A 27,287-nucleotide genomic window follows, 5' to 3' on the forward strand; every position below is an offset into this window, starting at 1 on the left:
CATTTATTCCCCCCAATTTACATTTTCCCCTGGACCAGTTTATTTCTCGTGTGTCTCCTATGCAGCCTTCCCCAATTTGCACTCATTTTTCAGAAGTGTCTGGCACTGAGCGAGCAAAGGAAAGGTCCCCACAGACTGCTAACTGCAGTAATTCCTCAGTTCCAGGATGCCATTAATTGTAAGGTTCCACATCACTTTGACAGTACCTTTTTCCAGGGTGGGGGGAATAAAATCTGCCATGATAAATGTACATATGATGGAAAGAAGCACTGGACTTCAGAAACAATAGAACTTGGAACCTTCTTTAGGGACTCGAGTCCACACAGGCATTCTTGTGCAGGACCCCAGTGGGGCACTAAGAATCAGTTCCTTGAGCAAATACTTCAGGGGCCCTTCCAAAAGGAAACTGTAATGGGAAAGTTGCAATTTAGATGGGATTTGGGTTGTGGTGTCAGGGTGTGAGGTGAAAATCACATACAATCAAATCCATCCTTGAAAATCCCTTGGTCACCAAGTTTGGAGATAATGGGCTCTCTCCATGGCTATTTTCTCCTCCAGAGTTGGAAAAGATCTTTTTTCTCTGCTCAAGATCCAGATCAAGGAGGAGGTGTGTGTCTGAGACCACATTATTAGAAGAATAGATGCACTAATAGTATCATTCAGTGTAAGCAGCTGAATTTAGATAATTTATGAGTGATGCAACTCCAAAGTGAAAGAGATACATTTTTATTTTTTACACCAAGACCTCTTGGCCTTTTTAAAAAATTATTATTTTTATTTTTTATTTTATACAAGAACTGGGGTACAGGCCAGATGCGCGGGAGGGTGAGAAGATTCACCAGAGACAGAGCGGAGAACAGAACAAGCAGACTGACAAAATACACTGCTGAGGGAAGCAGCGGGCGTGACAGGAGAGGTCTGCTCGCCATGTGGGACCCTCGCCAGCTGGCCGGCTGGCAGGGATCGAACCGGCGCTGCAGAGGCTGCGGACAGCTTCACAGCACTGTGCTCAACCACCTGCGCCACCAGGGGAGGCCCCCTTTTGGCCTTTTAATACAGCAAGAGCTGCTGTGAAGCGGGAGAGGACCTAGATTTGGCATGCGGTGTGTCCCCAGGATAGCACTGCTGAGACCAGCTCTGAGTACTGATTCACGCTCAGGAAGGAGCACTGTTCGGGAAATGCCTATTTACTCGTTGCTCAGCATAGGGACAATTCCAAAATGACCTTTAGAATCAGTGCTGGCAACATTCTTTCCTCAGCTTTAAATAAAGCAATGGCTGTTCCCTGATTTTCCTCGGTTGACACAGCTCTGAGGAATGGAATGGAGCTGCCTGTACAGCGAGGACCAGGCACAGATGAGTCACGAGCCAGGGGTCATGTTACAGTGACAGCTCTCCAGAAACCAGCAGTGGTCAGAAATCAAAGCAGCAGCCTCACAAGAGCTCAGGAAGAAGGCCACTTTCCTTGCATCAGCCTTTCCAACTGCATCTGAACAGAGACCGGCATTCTCTCTCAAGGAGGGATATCTTCTAAATGAATGTACTCACTTACGTGTAGTATTTGGCTTATTCACAATTGGCAAGCCAATTTTTCTTGCTTGCCTTCTTCCTCCTTCCTTTCTGCCAAGATTCATTTTTTAAAAAATAGTATATTAAGCACCAATTGTAGACCCAGCATGCATAGTGTTAACTCAGGGTATATGATGGTGAACACGAAGATAAGGCTCTTGGCTCCTTTAAACTCCTAGTCTGGGGTGTGCGCAATTGTGTGTGTGTGTGTGTGTGTGTGTGTGTGTGTGTGTGTGTGTGAGAGAGAGAGAGAGAGAGAGAGAGAGAGAGAGAGAGAGAGAAAGAGAGAGAGAGATAAGTAAATAAGCATTTGCAATAGTTATCACATATGCTAATTCTGTTGAAGTGGAGGTGCCAAGAGCACTTGAATTGAGATTGGAGGAATCCTTCCTTTTACTTGTCTGTACATCAAGTCAGGAAATGGGCTCTGTGCTCGGACTCAGGCGTGCGCATACACAGCGCCTCCCTCAGGAGCCCACTGGGGACTGCTGCACACCGAGCAGTGCCACAGGACATGGGAATGCAGAGGTAAAAGGACTTGCTGACAATTCGGTGGGGTAGCAACTGAGCTCAGCACAAATACAGATAAAACAATAGGGTTTGGGTTTGCCAGCCTAAAAAAAGTATACTAGTGATGCAAAAATGAAGTCACCCTCACTTAGAAAAAAATCCCAAGATACAACTAAAGTGACTATTGTCAAAGATCAACTGGCATTTGGCGGGTTCTACAAAACACTTTCTTCTTTTGGCTTCCATGTTGTCATCTTCTGCTGCCTTTTCTGCCAGATTCACTGACCATTCTCCTTCTAACTCTAAACTCTTCCCTTATTCAATTCAATTAATCAGCAAATTCTGTTGGCTATATTTCCAAAGTTCATCCTTCTCCATCCATCTGTACCACTATCTATTAGCCCCTACAAGATTGCCTAGGCTCCCAGTCGCTAGAGTGATCTTTTAAAAACCATAAAACAGATTATGTCTTTCCCTCACTCAGTGCCCTCTTGTCTTCTCACTATGGACAGAATAAAACTCTGGAGTCTGATCTATAGAATGTGTGTTTAATCCTAAACAGGTCTTATCCATTTCTCTGAAGTCCTGAAACACAACCCACCTGCTGTGCTCTTGCTGTGTTCTCTGCTGGGATATGCTTGTACCAGCTCTTCACATGGCTTGACTGCATTTTTATTTATGTTATTTAACCTACTACATCATAGGTCTCAAGAAAGTTACACCCTATCTGTCTTTTTCACGACTTCATCTGCAGCTCTCGAACAATCTCTGGCATATAAATACTTTTCAAATCAATGAATGAATCAAACCCATGTGCCTCTGAAGAAGTTAATACGAGAGAGTCATCTTTAAGAAAGACTGATAATTACAAGTTTTTACTTCAATTAAAAAGGAATTTAATAATCCTCAAGTTATGAAGGGCCTACTAATCTAGCTCTAAATTTGAGCTGAAACTATTACATAGGCTATTTGTTTATTTGTAACATTTTAATTTAATTGACAGAAACAAGAAAAAAAAGAATTTCACTTAATTTAGAGGAAATTATCTACTGTGTGGGGCTCATGGATCTGTTCTTCTGTTGGAGATAAAACAAGAAACTGGGCCTCCTTGGTGGCACAGGGGTTAGTCTCAGCGCTATCAAGCTATTGACAACCACTGTGGCATAAGTTAGATCCCCAGCCAGGGAGCTGACCCACATGGCGCAGCAGACCGCTCCTGTCTTGCCTGCTGCTCCCCTCAGCAGTGTATTTCAGTAGATCTGCCTGTTCTGCTCCCCACTCTGTCTCTGGTGAATCCTCTCACCCCCTGCACCTCTGGCCTACACTCCAGTTTTTGTATGCATAAATAAATAAAAATAAACAACAAGAAACTATAGGCAGAATTGATAGTAGTACTCATTCCACCTCTTCTACTAACTTTCTTCTTTATAAATTCTGATATTGAAAGATATATTTCAAATACTATAGCTAAGGACCTAAATACACCATTACTGATTTATTTCTCCTGTTCCCCTTGCCTCAAAATTGTGCCCAAGTTCCTCACCTGTGTCAATAAGTAGACAAGGGCAGTAGTGTAGGTTAGAAAGGTAAAAAAGAGAGATGGAGGTTAGGTGTCCCCATGAACCTGTCACTTAAAGTCCCCAGCATTCTTCATGGGCAAAAATGACCTCTGCATCAAAGTTTAGTTACGGGAAGTTCGAGATCTTAAACATTCAGCCAGTAGAGTGGTTAAAGTGATCTGGAATGAGGCAGGTTGGAATCCTGGTCCTGCCACTTACATTAGCCTGATCTTCAGCAAATTTATTAAATCCTCAGTCTCCCCTTTCTTAGGTGTGAAATGGAGATAACATGATGATAGCACCTTAGGATTAAACAACACATAGCAAGAATGCAGTAAGTACTCAATAAGTATATTAGCATTATTGTTATTTTTGTCTGCCATTAGCAGAGTAAAAAGAAAAGGCAAGGTGTAGGATCAGGTAAACCTCCTAGGTTCTAGATTAAGCATTAACTCTAATTTGAGCAGTTAACAAGTTCAAAATATAACAATTTCAAGTGGAGCAAGATGTAGTTCTACTTAGATTCTCTTAATCATACTGCTTGATTTAAGGTATTTGTTAATCAGCCCATTATTTCTTTCCTTAGGGAATTCCTTAGGAGCTTTTTTTTTTTTTAAATAATAAATTTTATTTTTATATTCCCCATACAATTGCAACCCCCCCATTCTGACCCCAATCCCTCCCCTCCCGCCCCCCACCCCCCCAAAAGTGTCTCTGGTTCATAGTTTTTTGTTGATTTTGATTTTCACTTTCTTATAGTTGTTCATTTCCCTGGTCCCTTATTTAAGTTTTCTAGATTCCTGCTATGAGTGAGACCATCCTCCTTAGGAGCTTTGATAAAGACTTAGGATCTATCCTAATGATGGCACTTTCCAAGGGATGATGGAAAGATGAAATGAGAAGAAACAATAGCAGGCATGCTTCCTGATTATAAGAAGCCCCAAAGATATATCAATCCTGGAGTTAATTCTGCATCAGGGATACATTCATCAAATTAAAGTTAAAAAAGAATTCTACTAACAAAGTTTGCACAGATTTATATGCTCTTGCCAAATCTTATTAATTGATACTGTCAGACTTGACAAAGAATATGTTCGATGAGACCAATTCCCTTTTATTATTTTACATTCTCTGGTATAAATAATCTAGTCTCATAAAAGACAACCAACAATAACAACAACAAAAATTTAATCTCAACAAACAAATTCAACAACTAACAAAAAACCTCAAGCCCCTTGCTGTGGCAGGCAACTCTTCAGAGAGGAATTCCTGGCAGGATAATTAGCCAGTGATGACACCCTGGGAGGCCAGGGGGCACTGACATTGGGAGGGACTGACTTTCTAGGGCCCAGAAGCACAAATGGTTTGCTTCCTCCTCAACTAAAGGTCACCTGGAAATAGACAAAATATAAAGAACAATTGCAGGAAACCCTGGAGCCACATTAATGAGTTCCCATGTGAAGCACTGTTGGGTTAAGCTGCTCTGGGTATCAACCAATAACGGCATCTGGATGTACGCAGAAGGAATGGCTGTGCCAGCCAGGACGTGCCATGCCTCACTCCAGGAGTGAGTCGCTGTCACTCATTTATTTTGCGGCTCAGCCTCTCTGCTTTAGCTCACAGTTCATTAAATTTCACTGCAACACCATCAACATGCAAAACAGCTACTTGAAGGGCATTCAAAAATATAATCAGAAAAGGGAATAAAAAGCCCTCTCTGAGAAAGAAGGGAGGGGAAATTAATCCTCTCTTGTCTATTGAATGACATCTAGGGTCTTTGGTTCTAATTCTTTTTTTTTTTTAAATAGCAGTGACATCCAAGGATTATCTGTCTGATGAATGATGGGTGGACTGTACAGTTCTCTGCTTGGAGGGTGAGCACCAAATGTGGCTGAAAATTCTAAAAGATCGGTGTCTACAGCTATGTTATTTCTTTTGCCTTTTCCCCCATTTTTTGATTTTGAAGTGGGAGGGACTACAATTTAGGGACTTCTGTAAGATATCTTGTTTTACGCTTTGTGTATGACTGTGATGGGAAAATTATCCTAGTGACTAGGCTCTGTGGAAGCTGAAATAGTAAACTTTCTACATGCTGCTGTGTGAGTCTATTGAAGTTATTTCTGGAGAAAAACTGAAATATGGAAATGTATAAAATATGACATGACAAATGGGGTGTTATATTTTATAACTGTGGTTCTCAACTGGAGGTGATTTTTGTCCCCAAGGGGACACAGGCAATGCTTGGAAACAGTTTTGGTTGTCATAACTGAAGGACGTGGGGGCTGCTACTGGCATCCAGTGGATAGAGGCCAGGGTTCTAGAAGCTCAGGACAGCACAGGACTGCCTTAAATGCCAATGTGCTTCTGCTCATTATGTCTATTTAGGAGAAAAATCAGAAAAGATCATGCTCCTTTCATTTAGACAAATCACACAACTTCTTAAGTTTTAACCCAATTACAAAACTACAGCTTGGATCTATCCATTATTTTTCTCTTTAATTAAAATATTCTAATTTAATTAAAAATATACAACTACTAAAGTCAATAAAATTATTCTTTCCATCGAAGCCATCTTGCATCCTCTTGTTTTGAGCTTATTTACATGCCTGTGCCCCAAGCTAGGATCCCCACCACACACACACACACACACACACACACACACACAATTCTTTGTGGAAGAGATGGCAATAGCACTCTTTTTGGGATGAGATTTGGATTCACCATAGTACCTGACACAAGAGGAAGATTCACAAATGTCACCCCCCTGTTCTGCAGAAATCACAATTGAAGACTTTGGGTAAGATTTCATTATAAATCTCTGTAGCTTATCACTTGGTTAATGATAGTTTAATATATATGTATATATATATACGTACATATACATATATATTTTGGTATTATATTATTTTTTATTGAGGTAACACTGACTTACAACATCATATCTGACTCAGAGGTTATAAATTCACATATCTTCAGATGCATGTTACTACAACACACCCACAACCAGGATTTTTTTTTTTTTTTTTTTTGGAAGCAAACTTAAGTTATATCACTATGTTAAGTGCTTTCCACATGCAAGTTCCTTCAATCACCACAACCTTCTGAGATAAACTACTATACTCATTATAAGAATAAGGGAACTGAAGCACAGAGAGGCAAAGTAACCTGTCCAATGTCACACAGCAAAGCATTAGAGCTGAAACTTGACTCTAAAAAGACTGACCTCAAGAGGCTATTTCCAAATGAATGACTCTCACATCATGCCAGCACATAAGCCACAGCAGCTATGAGGGATAGGGATGTTTGCTGAGTGGTATCAGGATTCCTGAGGTAAGGCTTTTCATTTCTGTTTCTCTAACTATCCCTAATTTACCTCATCATTGTAACTATAGGACTTTAGAAACAAACCAATCCTTCAGAATCCTAGATTTCCTGGGTAGAGTTTTTAAAAGCATCTAAAGGTCCTTTGCACAGACTAGGAAGCAGACCCAAGGGAGCCAACACTGGTGGGTAGCACAGAGGGCCTCCACCCTATGCCAAGTAGAGGGACTCCTGAGCAATGGATGCATCTGCTTTTTACACCTGGGACACCAGCTTGGGGCACAGTCAGGAGCAAGGGATTCAGCCAGTCCTGGGAGTGATGTGACTCCTCTACGGTGAGGCAGCCAAGGCGGACAGACCTTTCTGGGAAACCCAGAAAGGAACTGGGCACTCCATGGTGTTTCCAAGGAGCTGAGGTTGGGGGCTAATGTGAATAAGCCATATTTATAAGCCAAATCCTCAGGACTCCTGGCAATGTAATCATCTTGAGGCAGACAGTTCTTGCCTTCAAGAGTGTGGGAAGCTGAAGATGAATCACAGGCCAAAGTCTGTAGATTGACCTCAGTGTGCACATCTCCTGAGACAGGGCAAGCAACGAAGACAGGAAGCACTTGACTGAATTGGTTTTCTCATTTTTCATAAGAAACATCCAACTTAATAAAAAATAGCCACACTTTTTTCACAATAATAGTTACCCTTTCTTTATTTCCTTGCCAGGAAATTCTACATACTTTATCTCTATTCTTCACAACAACTGTATGGCATGAATAATCACTTTCATTTTAGATGAAGAAAGTGAGACTCAGAAAGGTTATTTAATTAGCCCGAAATCACACAGCTAGTAAATGTTAGTCAAGAAAATAACCTGGGTTTGTCTGACTCCAAAATTCGTGATTTTTCACCATGGCTTTCATATTTTCAATTATTATCAACCTCCAAAGTCCCCAGTACCAACTCCCTACACATACACACACACACACTCTCACACACACACACATACTTTTTTCAACTTAACTAGGACATGAGATCTTGAATCTGACATGTATCCATTGTAGGCATATGGCATGATCCTTAAAATTTGGGAGCCAAAGCACAGGTGCCAAGAATAAACAAGTTTTTCAGGAGAAAACACATTTCAGTTTCCTGTCATTTAACAAGGTGACAAGTCCAGGGTCTCAGGATTGGGCAGAGGCTGAGCTGGGATTTGGCTCCAGATATACTGGCTCCTGGGCACTGCAGCTCTGCTCCCGGGGTTGAGGCTGGCGATGATCTCATTTCTAGGTGCTGGGACTACAGAATTGAAAAAGTACGTCCTTGGCTGAACGGATCCTAGAAGTTGGCAGCTGTGCAGAGATAGTTCATAGATAACTGAAGAGCATGGCAGAAGGTGGAAGTAGCCCAGGAGAAGAGGGAAGAGAGTTCTAGGGATTTTAAGAGGATGAATTGCTTCTGATTGGGGGCAATGTGGAAAGGCGCCATGGGGATAAGGGGAAAGAAGTGAATCCAAGCTCTGGGTGTAGGCATAGGAAGGTGCCTCACTGGTCACTTAGTGCCAACAATCCCACGCATCAGCAGAGTGCCATTTACAGACAAGATAGAGAGAAAGGAGGTGACCAGCCCAAGGTGATGCAGTTAACGGGCAGGTCATGTAGGCTGCTTTGCTGCATCCAAAGTGTGTTGTCACCACTGCAACAAACTTCAAATGCTGTTCAATGGTACCCTGGCAGGTGGGAGATAGGGCAAAGTCAGGAGTAGACCAGGCAAGTGGGGTTTGAGCCCCTACCCCAAGTTTTACCCCAGTAGCTGTGCTTGATATATACAGTCACACATGGTTTAACAATGGTGATACTTTCTGAGAAATGTGTTAGGTGATTTAGTCATTGTTCGAATGTCATAGAGTGTACAAACCTAAATGGTAAAGCCTATTCCCACCCAGGCTTATACATAGAGAAACCACTGTTGTATATGTGCATAAATTGCTCACCAAAATGTCATTATGTGGCGCAGGACTGTATATTTATAGATGGCTTTCAAAACGAGATTCCATTTGAACAAAAGTTGTACTGCTAACAAAAGTCTGAAGCCCTGTACTACACGTACTATATGACGAGTGAATGAGTCAGGCCTTGGAGTTTAGGCAGGGCAGAGGAGGCATGTGATCCATGCAGAGAAGCAACAAAGGTCTGTGGCTAAGCAAGCAGAGTAAGCATGCACTTCCCTCACTCTGGAGTGATGCTAGCTGTGGTCAAAATCAGGATCTATACCTGTCGAGCTTTGAGATCTTGGGCAAGGCGCTCCTACATTTTAGCTTCTTTTTTTAAAGATTTAAAAAAAAAAATTATTTCTGCATACAAGAACTGGGGTGTAAGCCAGAGGTGTTGGGTGGGGAATGAGAAGATTCACCAGAGAGAGTGGGGAGCAGAATAGGCAGATCTATTGAATATACTGCAGGGGGGAGTAGCAGGTGAGATAGGAGAGGTCTGCAGCACCATGTGGGCTAGCTCCCTGGCCTGGGATCAATCTCATGAAACCATTGCCTCAGTGGCTGGCAACAGCTTGATACACTGAGACTTTAACCCTTGTGCCACTAGGAAGGCCCCAGTTTTAGCTTCTTCAAGTTCAAAATGGGCATCAAACTTCGTAGGACTGTTGAGCTCAAACATATGAAAGATACATTGCACAGTGTCTGGCACTTAGCACACAGTGTTCCTACTAACTTGTTGAAAATAGTAAGACTAGTAATAGGAGGTAAATCAGCAAAGAAAGACATAGCAAGAAACTGTAGGAGGAATTCTTAGGGAAACCGAGAAATCTTCCTCCTCCCCAAAAGAGCTGCTGAGATTCTGAGCTCGCCTTGTATTTTCCTAGCCTTGATAAATATGGGCTGTGAATCAATGAACACACACCTGAAAGATGAGGGGGACTGTGGGCCCTCAGTCTGCTGGGCTATGGTTGTGTCCTCATCATTGCTGGTTTGCTGGTTCAGCAAGAAGCTCAGGGGAGACAGGGCTTCAAGTGATGAGGTCAATAACCTCAAACCCCCAAATTAATTTACTGCCACTGCTCATAGCAGATGGCCACAAAAACCCTCAGCTCGACTTGGCTCTTGCACCAAAAAGCCTAGAATGTAAGGAGGCAAACCCTGGAGGCCTCCTCCGCTTGCTGGCTGGGGCCTTGCCATAGTAGAATTCTGTAGGTCAGTGGGGTCCCGAGTCCCTTTTAGGTTCTTTCCATCAAAGACTCTGCCAATGAATTAACTTTTTGTAAAGGTTTTGATGGCTCCCACTGTTCTTTTCTGTCTGATTCACTGCTGTTCCTCATTGTCCAGAACAGCAACACATTCCTGCGAGTGAGTGAATGAATGAATGATTGTCACATTCAGGGTGACCAAACCTATGTATTTTCATGAGATACAACAGAACCAACGCCCCACAGAGCTTGCATGGTCATCCACTGAACAACCAGCTAGATGGGATCTTGCCAACGCTCGGTTCTTGAGGCCCCCACCTATTGCCACAGTTGATAGTGCCATTGGGCCTCAGTTTCCCTTTGGAGAGGTTTGATCTTTTCTCTCTGTGGTGGAAGGAAGGGTAGCAAGCACTGAGTATGAAGGTCAGTTGCTGCAGAGCATGCTCCTTTCATGCACACTCTGCCAGCAACAAAAGTTGCAAGTGCCCTTGGCTGTCACCACCTCATGGAAGAGATGAAGAAACCAAAGCGCTGAGACATTAAGCAAGTATCCCAAGGCCTCAGAGTTGTACAGGAGAGCAAGAGACTTGGCCTCTATGCAGAGCTCTTTGTACAATATTTTTGAGGGCCCTTTTTGCTTTTGTAGGTCAGATAGTCTTGGAAGGGGCACCTAAAACCTGGTGGGCAGGGGCACCTGGAATCTTTCTACATATTATAAACACAACACACCTACAGTATACACCCAGATACAGATTTTATACACATACCTAGATATGTACAGATGATATGTACAGATAACATGCACATATATACATATTCAGAGATATCACAATAGATACAAACTATTCTGTGGTCCTAATTACATTTACTGAAAATCTTAGATAAACTCAGCTCCCTTTATTTTGTGCTCATTTATTACACAGTAGTGATACTGAAGGGGTGGGGGAAAGTTAAACATCCTGAGTGTGAAAAAGGGGAAATGTGTAATTTGTAAGAGCATACTCATAATTACTTAGATTTTTTGCTTAGGCAAAATATTTAATGTGCTTTGAAGTTTAACAGTAAAGGAGGGCATTCAAATTTAAGGTTCATCAAAAAAGAATATGGCTTAAATAAAAAGATTGGGAAATACTGTTCTGGAACTCGGCATATTGAAGCTTTGGAAATCGCCTAGTCCAATGCTCCCTTTAAAGATAAGGAAACTTAAACCTAGAGAGGTTAAGTAACTGCTTGTTTAAGGTCAGATAGCTGTTTATTGGTTGCCGAGAGGAGCGGCCATGTGGACTCTGTTTTATGTCGTGGCACCTGCACTGAAGGTGAGTCCAGGGTTTGCTGTTGACCAAGATAAGGGAATTCATTGTACCAAAGATGCAAAGATACCGGGGGAAGCCAGTTTCCAAATACACCTGGATTTTTTTTAACAAGAAAAAGAAGAGCTGTACCTGAGGCTTGACTAAAAGGAATTTTCTGGGGCAGGGCAACCCAATGGCCCCTGCACTGGGCAGCCCATGGCTCCAATCCCTCCTTTGTGTCAATACAGGGAGTCGCTGTCTGGCCCTCTATTTCAGGGAACAAAATGCCAGGCTGCAGGAGCCATTCTTCAAGCCACCGCTCTCCCCTGCCCTTTGTCACTGAAAAGATTGGGTGAACGTTTTTCAGTCTAGTACCATCTACCTAAACAGGTTTCAGGTTTTCTCTCATTTGTTCTGACAGGACTGAGCATTTCAGGAGAAGGACTACATACAGCTCTTAAAATAGTTACACTATTAGCAGAGGCAGAGCCCCAGGAACAATCTATCCACAGCCTTGGGCTAAGACAGACACAAGCCAGCATTCAGCGTTGGGGGAGTCAAAGAGGAGGAGATCCTCCTGGGAGTGGCAGCTGCAAATGTGCCGGGCGGGTGCAGGAGTCCACTTACCGCAGTGCGACTGGAAAACCTGTGGCTTGACGACCTGATTACAGGCACTGCACACTACGAGATAGAAGTCGTCATGTGCTGGATAATGGCCAAATAAGTGCATATCTGTGGGGGAGATGAAAACAGGTTTCTTTGAAAAAGCAATTAAGTCTCAGAAGGTGTACAGTTTCCTCTTGGAATTTCCTCAAGGACAGTTTCTCAAACAAGACATGCACAAAGACACTATCTTCACTAATGGGAACTCGGTCTGTCATAAAGCAGCTCCCGAACTCTCAGAGAAGCAATTGCTTCCCGCCTCACTTCACTGTAGGAAACGGTCTGCTACCTCTGTTGGTTTAGTCAGCAGTGCTGGGGCCTGGCCTGAGTCATAGGCTGTGGGGGATCATCCTTCCGAAGATCCCAAGTATTAGTGGGAAGCAATGGGGCTCCAGTTATCTTAGAATGGGGGAACTCCTTTGAGTCATTTCTGACTTAAGCTGGATTTTTTTCTCAGGTGAGCAGGGGGTAAGGGGAGAGAAAGGGGAATTTTCCTGACCACAGCAGTTCCCTATGAGCCTCCTGAGGAAATAACAGCTGAAGGAGACCCTCCTGAGGAAATATCAGCTGAGACAAAAGGAAGCGTCCAGACAAGTGGCTTGTTTGCTGACATCATTATCCATTCTTCATTTGGTAAATATTTACCCAGTGCGCCAGTGTGCCACACTAGGTACCTGAGGGTAACTGTTGGGCAAGAATAGCATTCTGGTCTCCTGCAGCTTATGGTAGCAGGAGAGAGAAAACATTATAACCTGATAATCACATAAGTTATTTGTCTATAACTAGTACATGCAGGAGAAGATGTACATGGTTCCATGAGAGTGTGGCAGGCAGACCTAACTTTGTCTGAGCTGTTGGAGAGGCTTCCCTGGCAGAGGACATTTCAGTTGGGATCTCAGGATGAGGGGGTTAGAGAAACAAAGGGTCAGAGGAAGGAGAGGAAAGTTCTAGGTCTGTCAAGGGAAGAGGGTCTATGTGTCAGAGAAACCTCTTGACTAAATCAGAAGAACAAGAGGAGTGTCTAAGTCTTGAACCAAGGGAAGGATTTTGAACTTGACTTTAATAATATGGGAAGCTACTGAGGATTTTTAAGCAAAGAAGTGACATAATCAGCTATACACAGTTATGTGGCCTGAGAGACATGAAGACATAGGTCCACACAAAAACTGGTATAGTCACGTCCATAGTAGATTATTCATAACAGCCAAAAAAAGCGTAAACAACCCAAATATTTATCAACTGCTGAATGGATAAACAAATTTGGTCTAACTGAACAATGAAATACTACATCATGCCAAGTGAAAGAACCAGACACAAAAGTCTACACATTGAATCATTCCATTTATATGAAATACTCTCCAGGACACTCTATAGAGCCAAAAATTAGATTAGTGCTTGCCTTGGACTGGGGGAAGGAAGCTAGAGGAAATTGGGAGATGACTGTCAAAGGGTACAGGGTTTCTTTTCAGAGTGATGTAAATGTTCTATGATTGATAGTGGTGATGGTTGCACAATCCTGTGAATATACTACAAATGACTGAATTGTACACTTTAAGTGGGCAAATATATGCTATGTGAATTATATCTCAATAAAGTTGCCAATAAAAAAATTACTTCTGAGGAAACTGATGGTCAAATCTCTTGGTGCACCCTGGGATGGAGGTGGAGCCCTGGGGCCACCCCAGCCTGACATTTCTCAGCTAACTCTAGAGTCACTTTGGCTCTGAGAGCAGAGCCAAACTGCTGACAGGTTTGACAGAGGACTTAAACGACACTTAAGGTCTTCAAATCAATTGAAAGTCACAAACTTCTCAAACTTTTTCATTCCCACACTCTTAACTTATGCCTCTAAAAAATTACCAAACACCTGAGGGTCCCGCAGCTACAGTCCTGGTCACAGAGAAGAGCTGGTTCCTCATGATGTGGAGATGGCTGTGTTATAACCCAAGAAAAATACTTTATTTTTTTAATTTTTAATTTTTTAAATATATATTTTTAAAGATTTATTTATTTATGCACACAAGAGCTGGGGTAAAGGCCAGAGGGGGGGGTGTAGGGGGGGGCAGTGAGAGGATTCACCAGAGAGAGTGGGGAACAGAACAGGCAGATTGACCAAAGTACACTGCTGAGGGGAGCAGTGGGTGAGTCAGGAGAGGTCTGCTGCACCATCTGGGTTTCTTCCTGGAAGGCCGGGGATTGAACTTGTGCTGCAGAGGCTGCAGACAGCTTCATAGGTTACATCTTAACCCCTTGCACCACCAGGGAGTCCCCCCAACAAATCCTTTAATGGAGGCACCCAGGGCTTGGTGTTCTTTACTTGAAGCAACCCTGCTGCTTAGAGAGAAATTGAATTGACACATTCGTCATATCTGAGGCCTTGCTGCCCTGGAGGCGCGTGACTGGAAGGGGAAGACTAATCCTGCAAGTCCCAGGGATTAGGTCTGTGAGGACAGATGACTGGGGATGCAGGCCCACGGAATTTCCAACTTATTGTTGTCCTGGTTGGGGCCTGTTATTTCCCTTCTGTAAGACCTGTGTCTATTTCCACTTCTGACTAACACTTGTTACTGAAGGAGAGTGTTATTACTCAGTGCCTGGTAGGTGGGGAAGCTTGTGGAAAGAGGCTGAGAGAGAATAGAGCTGTGACAAGCATCCTGAAGTATAAGTAGACCAAGGTGGGCCCATCCAAAATGTCTGGGGACCTTGGGTCCAGAGCTTCCTAGCATGGAGAGCATGCCTCCTGGTCCTTAATTGCTGATACCACTCTTGTTTTACTTTTTATTTATAGGTTATTTTTATAATAAATATTCAGTTTTAAAAACAAAAGAGATCCATGTTATTTGAAGATACATTTGAAAAACACAGGAAAATCAGAATTAAAAAAAAAAAAAACACTGGCAACCTTTATGAACATTTACTACCTCATTTAGATTTAGTCACATTTTATATCCAGGAACAGGTGAATCCAGGAGCTGGCAAAGGCTCAGACTTCCTTATTATTTAACAAAGCATTTACTGAGCTGCCTTTTATCTTTTCTACAATAGGTCAAGCTATAATGGCATAAAAGTTCATTAATTAAAAAAATTTCCTAAGCATCAACTGTGTGCCACCAAGTATGCCAAGTGGGAGGCTGAGGCTAGACACTGTAGAGTTGGGGACTGTGCCTGGACCTTTGTGGGACATGTCTGACGGCCACCCATCCCAGGCCTGTCAGGGCTGCAATTGATAACCAATTCTAGATTCCTTCAGAAATCTGTAGCGCCCCCTACCTCTACTACACACATACACACACACACACACACACACATACACACACACACACACACACACACACCCTCTTACATCACTGAGTCAGAGACAGGTCACCTGGGGGTGTGCTCCAAACCAGGCCCTCCACCATTTGGGACTTCACTTGGTTTGCTCTAGGGCAGTATCAACCTTGCACATGTCCACTCAGAGCATGTCTCGTGTCGACAGTGACAGGATCTGCTTGATAACTCCTCGGCAGGCAGACATTCAGAATCTCTTCCACAGGCTGCCCAGGTTCTGACCAGTGCCTGACAGATGGGGAGCAAGGTAAGGGCACTTGGCTTCCTGAAATCCACCACTTCATGTCGATAGGAGCTCATGGTCAGTGTGCTCTTTGATTAGATTAATAAGGGCTTAGGAGGAAGGACAGGGAGAGATGACAACTATCATGTCTGGCATGGTGCTAGATGTATTGATTAATTCTCTCTCTGAATTTACTAAAACACTCACTGTGTAGTTAAAAATAAAAGCATTGGTGTGCTGAAGTATGCCTGTCCCAGCTTGCCAGAGCTAACTATGCATGTCTCTCCCCAGATCCATCTTTAGTGATGTCATGGTGGTAGTTTGAAATCAGCCATCATGGAAGTATTTACACCACAGAAATGTGCAAACACTACAAATCAGGTCTTTTCTTTTGGAAAGCCAGTTGCTAAACATTTACCAGAACACCACTGAAAAAAGATGGGCAAAAGAGGGAAAAGTGAAACCACCTGTAAGGATACTAGCTAGGGATGACCACTGTTGACATATTAGTATAAATCCTCCTAGACTTTGTTATGTGGTAACATTATCTTAGTTCATCCTCATAATTAACCTATGAAATTGCCACCACCCCCACCTCCCAGGCAAGGAAACAGAGGCAAAAAAAACTTTGCTTGAGGTCCCATGGCAGTGATTTAAAAGGTATGAAGAGATTCCAGAGAACTCTGACTCTAAAGTCAGAGCTCCATCCTCAGCAAAAGGCTGCCTCTTTATTAATAGAGCAAGATTCCACTTTCCAGTTGAAGACACCAGTTTGGAAGAGTTGCCTGGGTGATGAATGGGCTTTGAGGGTCATGAGCATAGGTCTGGGGCGAGAAGGAGGGGTTTAGAGCACAGTGCTCATTAGCTGTGTATATTCAAGGAATGTGTTTAACCTTTCTGAGTGTCAGTTTCCTCATCTATGGAATGGGGCTAATGGTTTCTGCCTCATGGGCTTGCTATGATAGTTTGCAAAGCTCTCTGTACTTGTATCTTCTTCCTGTACGGATTAAGGAGCAGTGCAGAGAAAGCTTTAATTAAAGTCATCTCCCCTATTTTTCAAAACTAACTTGATTCAGAAGTCCTTGCTACAGGCAACACATTCTTTGATTCTCCCTCATGTGCATTCATAGCAGACCTCCTGGGAAAGCTGGGGGTCTTAGTGACCTGCAGAATTTCGTGTGTGTGTGTGTGTGTGTGTGTGTGTGTGTGTGTGAGTGTACATGTACACATGCATGGACAGACGAGGATTGATAGTCATCAGGAGGGTGCTTTCTCTAGAGACTGAATTCTGAGAAAACATGTTGAGGAAGAGACAGGACTTTGCCTGATTTCAAATACAATGTTCAACCATGTAAACTGACAAAAGCAAAATTATGTTTTTTGCATTTTGCCTGCAAATGGGTCAACCATACACCAGAAAAGGTGCTAGCACCACCATGGCGTTATCACCAAAGTTACCCTAGTCATTCATCCTACTGGCCTGATCAGACAGAGAGGAAGTAAACGCCATTAATTTCCTTTTGCAGATGGGAGTAACATTAGTACACTTGCTTCTGGGTCAGTATTGTTTGGTTTTTGACATCAACCCACTAACCGCATATAAAAATCTCTATTTATTCATGCATCCTTATAATATGTGCATTACATCATGGTATTATTTGTTCTACTTGTTTCTTTTTGTTTTACTGTGTTCTATTTTATTAAAAGATGCTCATTGAGCTCTCTAAATTAATTTCGGGATGTTTTAAAATGTTACAACTCAAAGTGTGAAAATCACTCTTCCAGGCCACCCATTGAGTTGAGCAGAACTGAGCTCAGATTTACAGGGGCCTGAGCTGGTCCTCAGTGGTTATGTAGGAGTTTGAAGCAATGAACTGTCACAGTATCAATTATATGCTGGTGCCCACTGTCCCAGCTCATAAGAGCTGACTGTATCTCTTTCCAACTCTGCCTTCTATGAGACAAGCTGGGAGTATTTACATCATGGGAGTCAACAGCTCCCACAAACCAAAGCTTCTTCCCTTGGAGTGCTGGTTGTTAAAACATTTACCAGCAGGTCAATGACTAGAGCCCACACTGGAGAAAAAGATATTCATCATCTATGGCAGAAAGATTTTTGTGTACTTGGAGGAAATCACTATATTTATATAAAATTACAGCGTGGTATTGATAATTAACCTAAGAACTTATGCATAGCAGAGTCAAGTAAACATGGTGCTCACTTTCTGTACCAAATGAGCATATAAAGGTTACAAGTAGTCCATGGTCTGGTGGTGGGTGAGTTTGGGGCTATGAAGAGTAGTGTGGCAGGAGGGTTAAACTGAAATTCTTTTCAATGCCTGTCAATTTAATGCTTACTTGTTAAGGGTTATTAATGGAGATTACTCACAAATTAGTTTCATAGCATTAAACTAATGCTATGTATAAATTTATCATGTAGGCTGTTCTCATTGTCCTGCATCTTAGCATGCAGCCATTCACTTCTTCAACTTCTGGAAAATTCTCATTTGTAGCAGTGAAAACTATCAATTGCATAATATTGCCAGGACTGCTCCCTGACAGCATTTGAGGCACTCCTTCCCCCCAGGACTTGTCTGGCTGGCTCTTACCACCTCCCCTCCCCTGAGCACTTCCCCTTTCTTCTCCCAGATGTCAGAGCAGGGAGGGAGGAGGCAGAGCTCAGCTGTGATGGAAGGAGAGACAAAGTATAGGACGACAGAATGGTTTCTATGAAGGCAAAATAACAACTCTGATTTCCCTGTATAGTTGGTGAACTGTTTTCTAAGTCAATACTGAAAAAGAAATTGACAGAATGGGAGTAGCATTTCATTCAAGACAAACAGCTTTCTGAGGGGAACAGTTTCCATAAGCAAAGTCATGTCTGTGTATAAACTTTGGTTTCTATCTGGTATTCATGTTTCAAAAATGGCTGCAGTTAAGGAAAAGGCAGAGTGACATCTCCAATTCTCTATTTGTACAGGACTTGTGTCTAAGAAGGGAAGACAGCTGGTTTTGTGGATTCAGGATCAAACTAGATGTTGTATGCTTTTGAATTTGCCCCTGGACATCTTCCAAATCATGAGACTTTGACATTATGAAACAACAACTGGTGATAGCTCAAAAGATGAAAAACTTAATTAAGAAAGAGTGAGCAAGGGTTGCTTCCTTCCTTTTGCAAGTGGGAATGCAGAGTGAAGCACAGGCTGCATGGAGAAGCTGCAAAAGAATTGCTTTGAAGGCAGTGGAATAGCTTATCAGCATTGGGTGAGATTTACGCTTGCTACAGAAAAACCCATCGGTGGGAAAAAGAAGACAACTTTGAATTTCAGTTTCTTGAGGGGGAAAAAAAGCCCCAGAAGATGGCCTTAGGTTTCCCTAAAAGTCTTTTCCAGGGTTGTGAGACCACCCCACTTACTACAGAAATTATAAAAATGTCAAGGTAGCACACACAACAGTATTTTAGTACATTAACAAAAATTCACATTATTAAAAAAATAGCCTTCCTTTTTAACTGAGTTTTAAAAAACATTGTGATGAAAAAAATGAGATTGTATTTATGTAATTTCAACACACCAAGTCCTTTCCAGGAATGTAAATCTGAGCCCTGTCTGAAATATAAGTCTCTGCTGATGGGGTAACTAGAAACACAGACCTTGAGGGGACCTAACAATGTGACAAGCCTGTGATGGTGGCAGTTAGGTACCAATGGACTTCCTTGGAAAAATATCAAAGACATGAGCTGGTGGCTGGCAGTGGTTCTGACTTGTGGGCCCACATAAACTCAGACAAGGGGAAATTCTTGGGATAGTCACTGAGGTTCAAGGATGCATGCGACTGTGTCACGCAGGACATGGAAAGGCACCTGCAAGAATGGCACGTGCCTCCTCGGGAGGAGCCCCTCTCACAAGGGAGAGGCTGGTCTTGAGAACCTCCCTTTCCTCCATTATTCTTAATACACTTATTATACAGTCTTTATTAATTTGTCTTTTCTCTGCTAGTGGAGTTTTCAGTTGCATTTTAATCATTTATGTCAAATGGAAAGCTTGAGGGGACATTAAAAAAAGTTTCTCCTTTGCTCTGACAGCTTTCTATTTGTTCCCTAACTCTAAAATCTCCTAAGTCACCAGACCAAAACAATGTGGAGTCTTCAAAGCAATGATCTCAGACTTGAGCACCCCACCCCATGCTCAGCAGAACACTGAACTCCCCTCTAGAAACATGTGGTCACTTTCTGTTTTTCTGTTCCCTGAAAAACCCCCTCCCCACAAGGTAAGACATCAAAAACTATGAAATCTGGAAATGGAAACTGAAACCCATGACTGGAAAAGCAGGGGGTGACACTGGGCTTTACAGTGTCACTGAGGGTGCGCAGTGTGTGAGGTGGCAGATGCCTCACTTTTCTCCCTTTACAAAGCAAGCATTAAAGAGGTCCCCAGTCTCTTCTGGCTGTGGATGGGTCAGAAAGCAACCCCTTGCCAGGCCTGGTAGTAAGGGGGCACTGGGAAAGATGGGGGCAGGCGGAAGCTCCTCTTTATGCTGCATAAACCATTCCTTCCTCACCCCAAGCCAACTAACCCACAAGCCTAAGCCAACCAATGGGCCACAGGAAACATCCTAATCTCATCTTACTCCAGAGAAGAGCCTTGGCTGATGTGTATTTATAGTGTATTAAGACAAGAGGGGCTACACTGGGTTCCAGGGGTACCCCTTTCCCTAGACCTTGTGTGTAAAGTCATCCCCTCTCAACAGCCTCCCTCTGACTTCCACTGAAACTCAGCAGAACTCTCAAGGCCCACAATGACTCAGAGAGAAGAGAAGCAGCAATCTATTGGGGGAAATTCTAGTCCTTTCCTCTGTCTTGTGGCTAGTTGAGAGGCCGACAAATGCTTTGGAATAATCATAAGTCATCACCAGACCCGCTTCTCTAAGGTTCTCCCACCTGAGTCATTAAAATGTTTATATATTCACTTATATCCTTATGCCCACATTACCTTCAACTTGAGAATAGTTGTGAACAATATTTGTTTTCACAAAACTATTAGGTCTCCCTGGGCATTTTTTTTTCTCAATTTTTCTTCAGTAGGGCTTGCTCTGTTTCTTTGTTTGGAATAGGTTTTTCCTACCCTAAGCCTCCCTGGTCAGAGAATTTTAAGAGTTTATCTGTGTGAGGCTCCTTTCCAGTTGATTCTGGTGACTTCTCCCACCTCCATTCTGAGGTATGTCTTGGGATCAGATTGGGTCTCTTGACACACTCTGTGATGCCTTTCCTCTTTTCATACTTCTCCTCCTGCCCCCAAGAGAAATCTTTGTTAGGTAGAGGCAGGTGCTATATTTCAGAAGAGAGGGCAGTGGTGATGACCCATATATAACGCTTTCCCTACAAGACAAAGAGAATTTTCAGACTGAAGAGAAAAGTGCTATGAACCACTTAAATGGTCAAGGGGAAATCAATGGAAACATCGCTCTTAGTGTCTTTTCATATAGGACGGCCCATCTTCTTGGGGCAAGCTGACTGACGCTGGAGAAGGGACTAACTGGTCCCTTAATTTCCTCTCTGGTCCTTCAGTATAATGACTGGACATCAGGGAGTATGTCAGAAGAATGGATGTGGAAGAGGGGAGGAAGGAGATACCCATGTTACAAAGGAAATCCTGGAAAAGGTAAAACAAGCACAAAACTGGGTGTTTTATTTTAAGAGGAGTTAGTATGGGCTCTCCATCTCTCTATCTACTTCCATATCTTTCTCTTCTGTCTGTCTGTCTGTCTCTCTCTCTCTGCCTATCTCTCTCTCTCTCTCTCTCTGTCTATCTTTTGATCTACATCATCTATCTTGATCTAGCATCTCTACCTCTTTTTATCCATCTTCATTGTCTATCAGAGGAAATATCACATTGTTTGAGCACCGTGGTTCTGGTTCTGAAGTGGACTTAGTTTTATTGCTACTAAAATGCTATGTTTTGGGGTGGTGAGAATGAGATATGGTTTTAGAAAAATAAACAAAGTTGCTTTTTTTTTTTTTTTTTATAGAGGCATGCTTTATTTATTTATTTATTTGTTTGTTTGTTTTGTTTTATACATGCACTGGGTACAGTCAGAAGCGCGGGAGGGTGAGAGAATTCACCAGAGCCAGAGCGGGGAGCAGAGCAGGCAGAAGGACCGAAGTACACTGCTGAGGGGAGCAGCGGGCGGCAGGAGAGGTCTGCGCGCCATGTGGGACCCTCCTCCAGTGGCCGGGGAGCAGCCGGGGATCGAACCGGCGCCACAGAGGCTGCGGGCAGCTTCGCAACCCAGTGCTCAACCGCTGCGCCACCGGGGAGGCCCAAGTTGCTTTTTTTTTTAAAGATTTTATTTATTTATACAAGCACTGGGTACAGTCAGAAGCACGGGAGGGTGAGAGAGTTCACCAGAGCCAGAGCGGAGAGCAGAGCAGAGCAGGCAGACTGACGAAGTACACTGCCGAGGGGAGCAGCAGGCGGCAGGAGAGGTCTGCGAGCCATGTGGGACCCTCCCCTCACCAGGTGGCCGGGGATCCAATGGGCGTTGCAGAGGCTGCGGGCAGCTTCACATCCCAGCGCTCAACCGCTGCGCTGCGGGGGAGGCCCCAACTTTTTTTTTTTTTAAAGATTTGTTTATTTATTTATACAAGAACCGGGGTACAGGCCAGAATCATGGGAGGTGAGTGGATTCACCAGAGACAGAGCAGGGAAAGGAACAGGCAGACTGACGAAATACACTGCTGAGGGGAGCAGCGGGCAAGACAGGAGAGTTCTGCTGTGCCATGTGGGACCCTCGCCGGCTGACTGGGATCAAATCAGCGCTGCAGAGGCTGTGGACAGCTTCACAGTGCTGCGCTCAACGGCCTGCGCCACCAGGGGAGGCCCCAAAATAAACAAAGTTTTAAGTAGAAGAAAATAAAGGGAAAAAGAAACGAGACAACAGCAAAAAATATCATTGGTGTTCAAGGGCCACATTATAAACTACATGAGAGCCGAGAATAAACTATGTGCACTGCTGCACTTTCCCCACCCTAGCACAGGCCCCCTCCTAGGAGGAGCTAAGCAGAAGTCTGAGTTCAAGTTACCTTAGAGGCAACTATATTCAGCATTTTCTCAGTAACTTAGATAAACTCTAGGTTGTAAAAGCCGGCTGTTCTGAGGCATATCAAAGAATTGATGCCTGCCAATCTAGCTTCCTGAAATTCATACATAGAGAGCTTTTTATTCTATCTAGAAGGAAAAAGACAGAGGGCCCAGCACAAAGGAACAGGGTAGGAATGGGGTGCTCAGCTGTCTGTAGGAGTCAAACCTTCTCTACAAATGGTTTTCACAGGCCGCTAAGACCAGGACATTTACGTATAAAGTACATCTCACTAGGCCTTCCGTCACTGTTTAGAGGTTTTTAATTTAGAAATGGACTGGAGAGGTCAAAGAGCATTGACTGCAGAGATGCTCTGCCTGTCCCAACACAGCAATTGGGAGATTTCTTCGATGATATGTTGCTGGACCACACCGAAAACAGAGTTAATGCAGACGCTCTCTGCAGTTCTCTCAACTGCAGTACTTGTGACATTTACAAAGGCATAAGAAGAAGGCTTCATCAGACGGTATCACAGGCCTCAGCTATCAAATTATCTATCTAGAACATGCAATGGAGACCACCCCAGAAAATACCCCCATCAGTTCAGAAATACCAGCCCTGCTCAGCTGCAGGGCCTGGCAGCAAACCTGCTTGCAGATTCAAGGATGAGAAAGACATACATGTTCAGAATCTGTCAGACTGTAGCCAGGAACAACAGGTGGTGAGCTGATTCCTAACAGAGGTCTAGGGCCAGAGACCCCCAGATCCTGTGGCACTTGTCAGTGGCTCCAAGCACAAGCAGTGCTGGCTCTAGCTGTAACTGGCAAATAGACTGTGGTATTTGTTTTCAGAAGGTTGTCTGTCAAGGCTATGGGGCGGCATACATGCCTTTCAGGATTACAAAGACCACCCAAAAGATGCAGCCAGAATGCAGAGGTAAACGTGCCATTTGGCCCTGTCACGAGAAACAACAACTTGGTGTAACCAGAGGGCAGGGGAAAAAATGGCTTCATGTCCCTGGGAATCAGTACTCAAAGCAATCAGGCCAATGGGACAGCCAAACTGCAGAAAGTTGTTGACAGATATCCCAAGGCATTTTTCTAGGAACAGGAAGCTTACAGGTGAGGCAGAGCCACTCCAGTGGAACCTGCCATTGCACCAGTGCCCAAGAAGGGCAGACGTACACCATGGCTCTGAGAGAACAAAGCAAGGCATCTGATCATATTCAGGGTCCTTGAATCAGCCACGCACATTTTGATGGGGTAGGATTTAAAGCTGTTGGCCATCTGAACATAGAGGCCCCGGAAGGAAAAATCCACCATAGAGAGGATTATAGAAAGCTGTTTCAAAGTAATGGAAAATAAGATTGATGAACTGGAGGAGAAAAAATCACAATGTCTTCAACCATGAATCAAGCACGAAGCCAGTTCTGTACTCGAGGAAAAAAGGGCGACTTGTAGCAAGATTGAGGAGGCTCTAGGATCCAGCCTTTTCCCTGCATCCCAAGTTCAGCCTCCACCAAGTGCTATCCCCCAACTCCCTCCACTGCCACTCCCTCACCCCTCCACAATTGTTGAATTCCTACACATCCTTCTAGGTCAGTTTTTTAGTGCAGCCTCCTAAGGTGGTGTTCTCTGACTCTGGCAGAAAGAACTAACCCATTCTCTATATTTGCACAGTTCTAAGCATTTATTGCCTCTCTACCTGGTGTTCACAGATAGCGGTGGATCTGCCTGTCTTCCCCACTAATGTCTTGCTCACTAATGCTTTACATATGGACTCAAGACATTTAACAGTTAAAAATTAAGGCTTCCAGAAACACACTCAAATGCTTATGAGAGCCAATGAATCAAAACTGTCTTTCTAGGAGATCTGAGGTAGCTGTATGGCAGTGGAATGAATAAGAAATTCTGCTCTGCTTTTAGCTGGCTGTGTAACACTAGAAAAGCCACAGAACCTCTCTGGTTCTATCTTCTGGAAGTAGTCGTCATACTGTCCCCATAAGGTTGCTTCACGGCTTAAATGAGATACTTATACTAGTGCTAGCAGCTTATAAGCAATTAATTAAATGCCCAGGAAGTTGAACTGAACTAGGTTCAAAGTCATAGCCAAAGGCAGGAAAACTACTTTATAAAGACCACTCAGCATTATGTTGAGATTGCAGATTCTGCAGTCAGACTGCCTGGACTCGAATCTTGGTACAAATTTCCTTGGGAAATTTCTCTAGACCTCAGCTTCCTCACCTGCAAAATGGTGATGGTAATAATAGGGTTACTCTCAGAATCAACAAAAGTTAGCTATTATGATTTGGAATCATATTTTGCATGGAAGGCCTTAAAAAAAAAAAACCAACAACACTTTCACTTGAGCAAACAAAACAGTGAGTGTTAAGAATGAAATCATTGTTAAAAGTCACCATACTTTTCACTTTCAGTTATCAAAGTCACAGTGTGAGTAAACAGCAAATGAGGGTTTTCTGAATTGTGAATTATACCCGTAATGTGGTGGCCAAATGCAGGTTCCTAGAACCTATCTCAGATCCGTGGAATCAGATTCTCTGGGAGTACAGTCCAAGAGGATGAGCTTTTAACAAGCTCAAGGATGTGATAATTCCTAAAATTACTAGTCACTGTCCTGTCATAGAAACTCCTCACATGGAGATTCCTGGTGTATCTTGTGTTGCGATCTGGAACATCTTGCCAATTAAAAGATAGTGTCATTGGGGGTGCTTAATGTGCCCAGATAGGTACCTCTGTTTTTAAGTTCTTTGGATGTGTGACTTAGAGCCACAGGTCAGTGGTGAACTGGATCCATTGGGAACCACTCCTGAGAGCCAACTGTGTGTCTCTTTCAAGTCCACTTTCGTGACTTCACCTTGGTTGTTTGAAATTCACTAGAGTGGGAGTGTTTACACCTAGGAAATCACCACAAATCAGGGTTTTCAAATTCCTTCAGTCAGTATACTAGCACACTACTGGTTATCATCCTTAACAAAGTTCTGTGCTGGAGTCCAAATTCTATAGAACATGGTGTGGGGCACTATATTTAGGTCCTTCAATGGTTTGGGGCCAACTAAAGTCTGGTTTCTGAACACCTCCCTAAAACATGATGCTAGTGGTGTTCTGATATTGCAGTCCCCATAACCTGGCTCTAGAGAAAACCACCTTTGTGCTCTGTGCCATACCCTAACTCCAGTGAAGGCCTGGGGTTCTGGCAAGTTGCAGTCTTGATACCAGGGTGTGGATGCTTCAGGGCCACTCCCTCATCACTGCTAGAAAAACAAACCCTGCTCTCCTGAGGGCTGCCAGTGGTCTTGATACTTGCAGGAAACCAATCTAAGACTCCAGGGTAGGGTAGAGGTTCTACAATAAATCTCTCATCCCTGAGTGTGGGGGTTCAGGTATAGGGGTGACCCAGCTAAGCTTCAGCCTCAACTCCTGACCTGCTATTCAGATACCACCAGCTGCCTTTCAAAAGGTCACACATTAAGAGCCATAAACCCTGCAGTCAGCCTTGTTTCAGCTCATAGGCTGGGGAAACATATACTTTTCCTTTGAATTTCTCCACTCAGCAGTCAGGTGAGTCAGGGAGAATTCAATCCAATTTCTCAGTAAATCCTACTATGCTCTGGAAGGACATGGTTTGAAAAATCTATTTTTGTGCTTTTATTTACTTAAGGTGTGCATGCCTGGGGAAGCTTTTTCATAGTGCCATCAAAATGCCTCTCACAGAAAAAAAAAATCCCACCTTCTTGGAATACTACCAGCAGCAGCATAGCGACTTAACCTTCCTTTCCCATCCCTACAGGTCTTCTGCCAGCCTCCCTAGCACAAAAGCCATCCACAGCCCTGGGGCAGTGGTTTTTTTTTTATTATTATTACATTATTTAATTTCATATATTTTTTACATCATTTTTCCATTTTTACACAATGTATGCATTTACATCTTGGTTATAGTCCCCATACAATTCCCACCCCGCTTATTTTGACACTAATCCCTCCTCCCCTCACCCCCCTCCAGTGTGTCTCTGGTTTATAGTTGCTTGTTGATTTTTATTTTTATTTTATTATAATTAGTCTATCCTTTCTCAAAGAGACTATGACTCTGGGCCCTCAATTCCTGGAGGCAGCACACCCCACACCCCACCCCAGCACCCTGTATAGCTTTCCCTTTCCATGGCTGGCCAGAGTTCATGTATTTCTGTTTCCCTGGTTTAAATGTTGTTTTTAATCCAGATGCACAGTCTATCTCAGTGAGGGTCTGCACCTGCTATTCTAGAGGTTACCTAGTATAAACAGTTGGGTATCTGTGGACGGTCTCATCTTTCTAGAGGGGCCAAATGCTCAGATCAGAAGACAAATGTATTCACTGTAGCCAGGGGTTGTCAGTATAGGTCAACTTATACCTTGCCCCAACTCTGAATTCACCCTTTGTGGCAAATCCACCCAGTTTGGTCATTGTCCAGCCAATTTCAACATGGACCTTTAACAGGACCCCAGGGCAGATCACACATAATATTTTCCAGTTTCAGTGATGGGCTGTAGAAGTGCTGCC

General features: G+C 43.4%; 1 protein-coding gene across 14 annotated transcripts in view; it reads right to left on the bottom strand.

The window, feature by feature from the left end:
- Positions 1-27,287, bottom strand: part of ATXN7L1 (ataxin 7 like 1) — a 235,310-nt gene that overhangs the window by 145,076 nt on the left and 62,947 nt on the right. For 12 of the 14 annotated variants that reach the window (XM_054692549.1, XM_054692548.1, XM_054692543.1 and 9 more), the window contains one exon: positions 12,068-12,172. The exons of 1 other annotated variant lie outside the window; for it this stretch is intronic. In XM_054692549.1, the coding sequence (XP_054548524.1) occupies positions 12,068-12,172 (105 nt within the window). Of the gene's footprint in view, positions 1-12,067; positions 12,173-13,963; positions 13,985-27,287 lie in introns of those variants that run through there. One more of the 14 variants, XM_054692547.1, reaches the window with a different exon arrangement.

Source organism: Talpa occidentalis, unplaced genomic scaffold (genome assembly GCF_014898055.3).
Source record: "Talpa occidentalis isolate TD23 unplaced genomic scaffold, MPIMG_talOcc4v2.1, whole genome shotgun sequence".
NCBI lineage: Eukaryota > Metazoa > Chordata > Mammalia > Eulipotyphla > Talpidae > Talpa > Talpa occidentalis.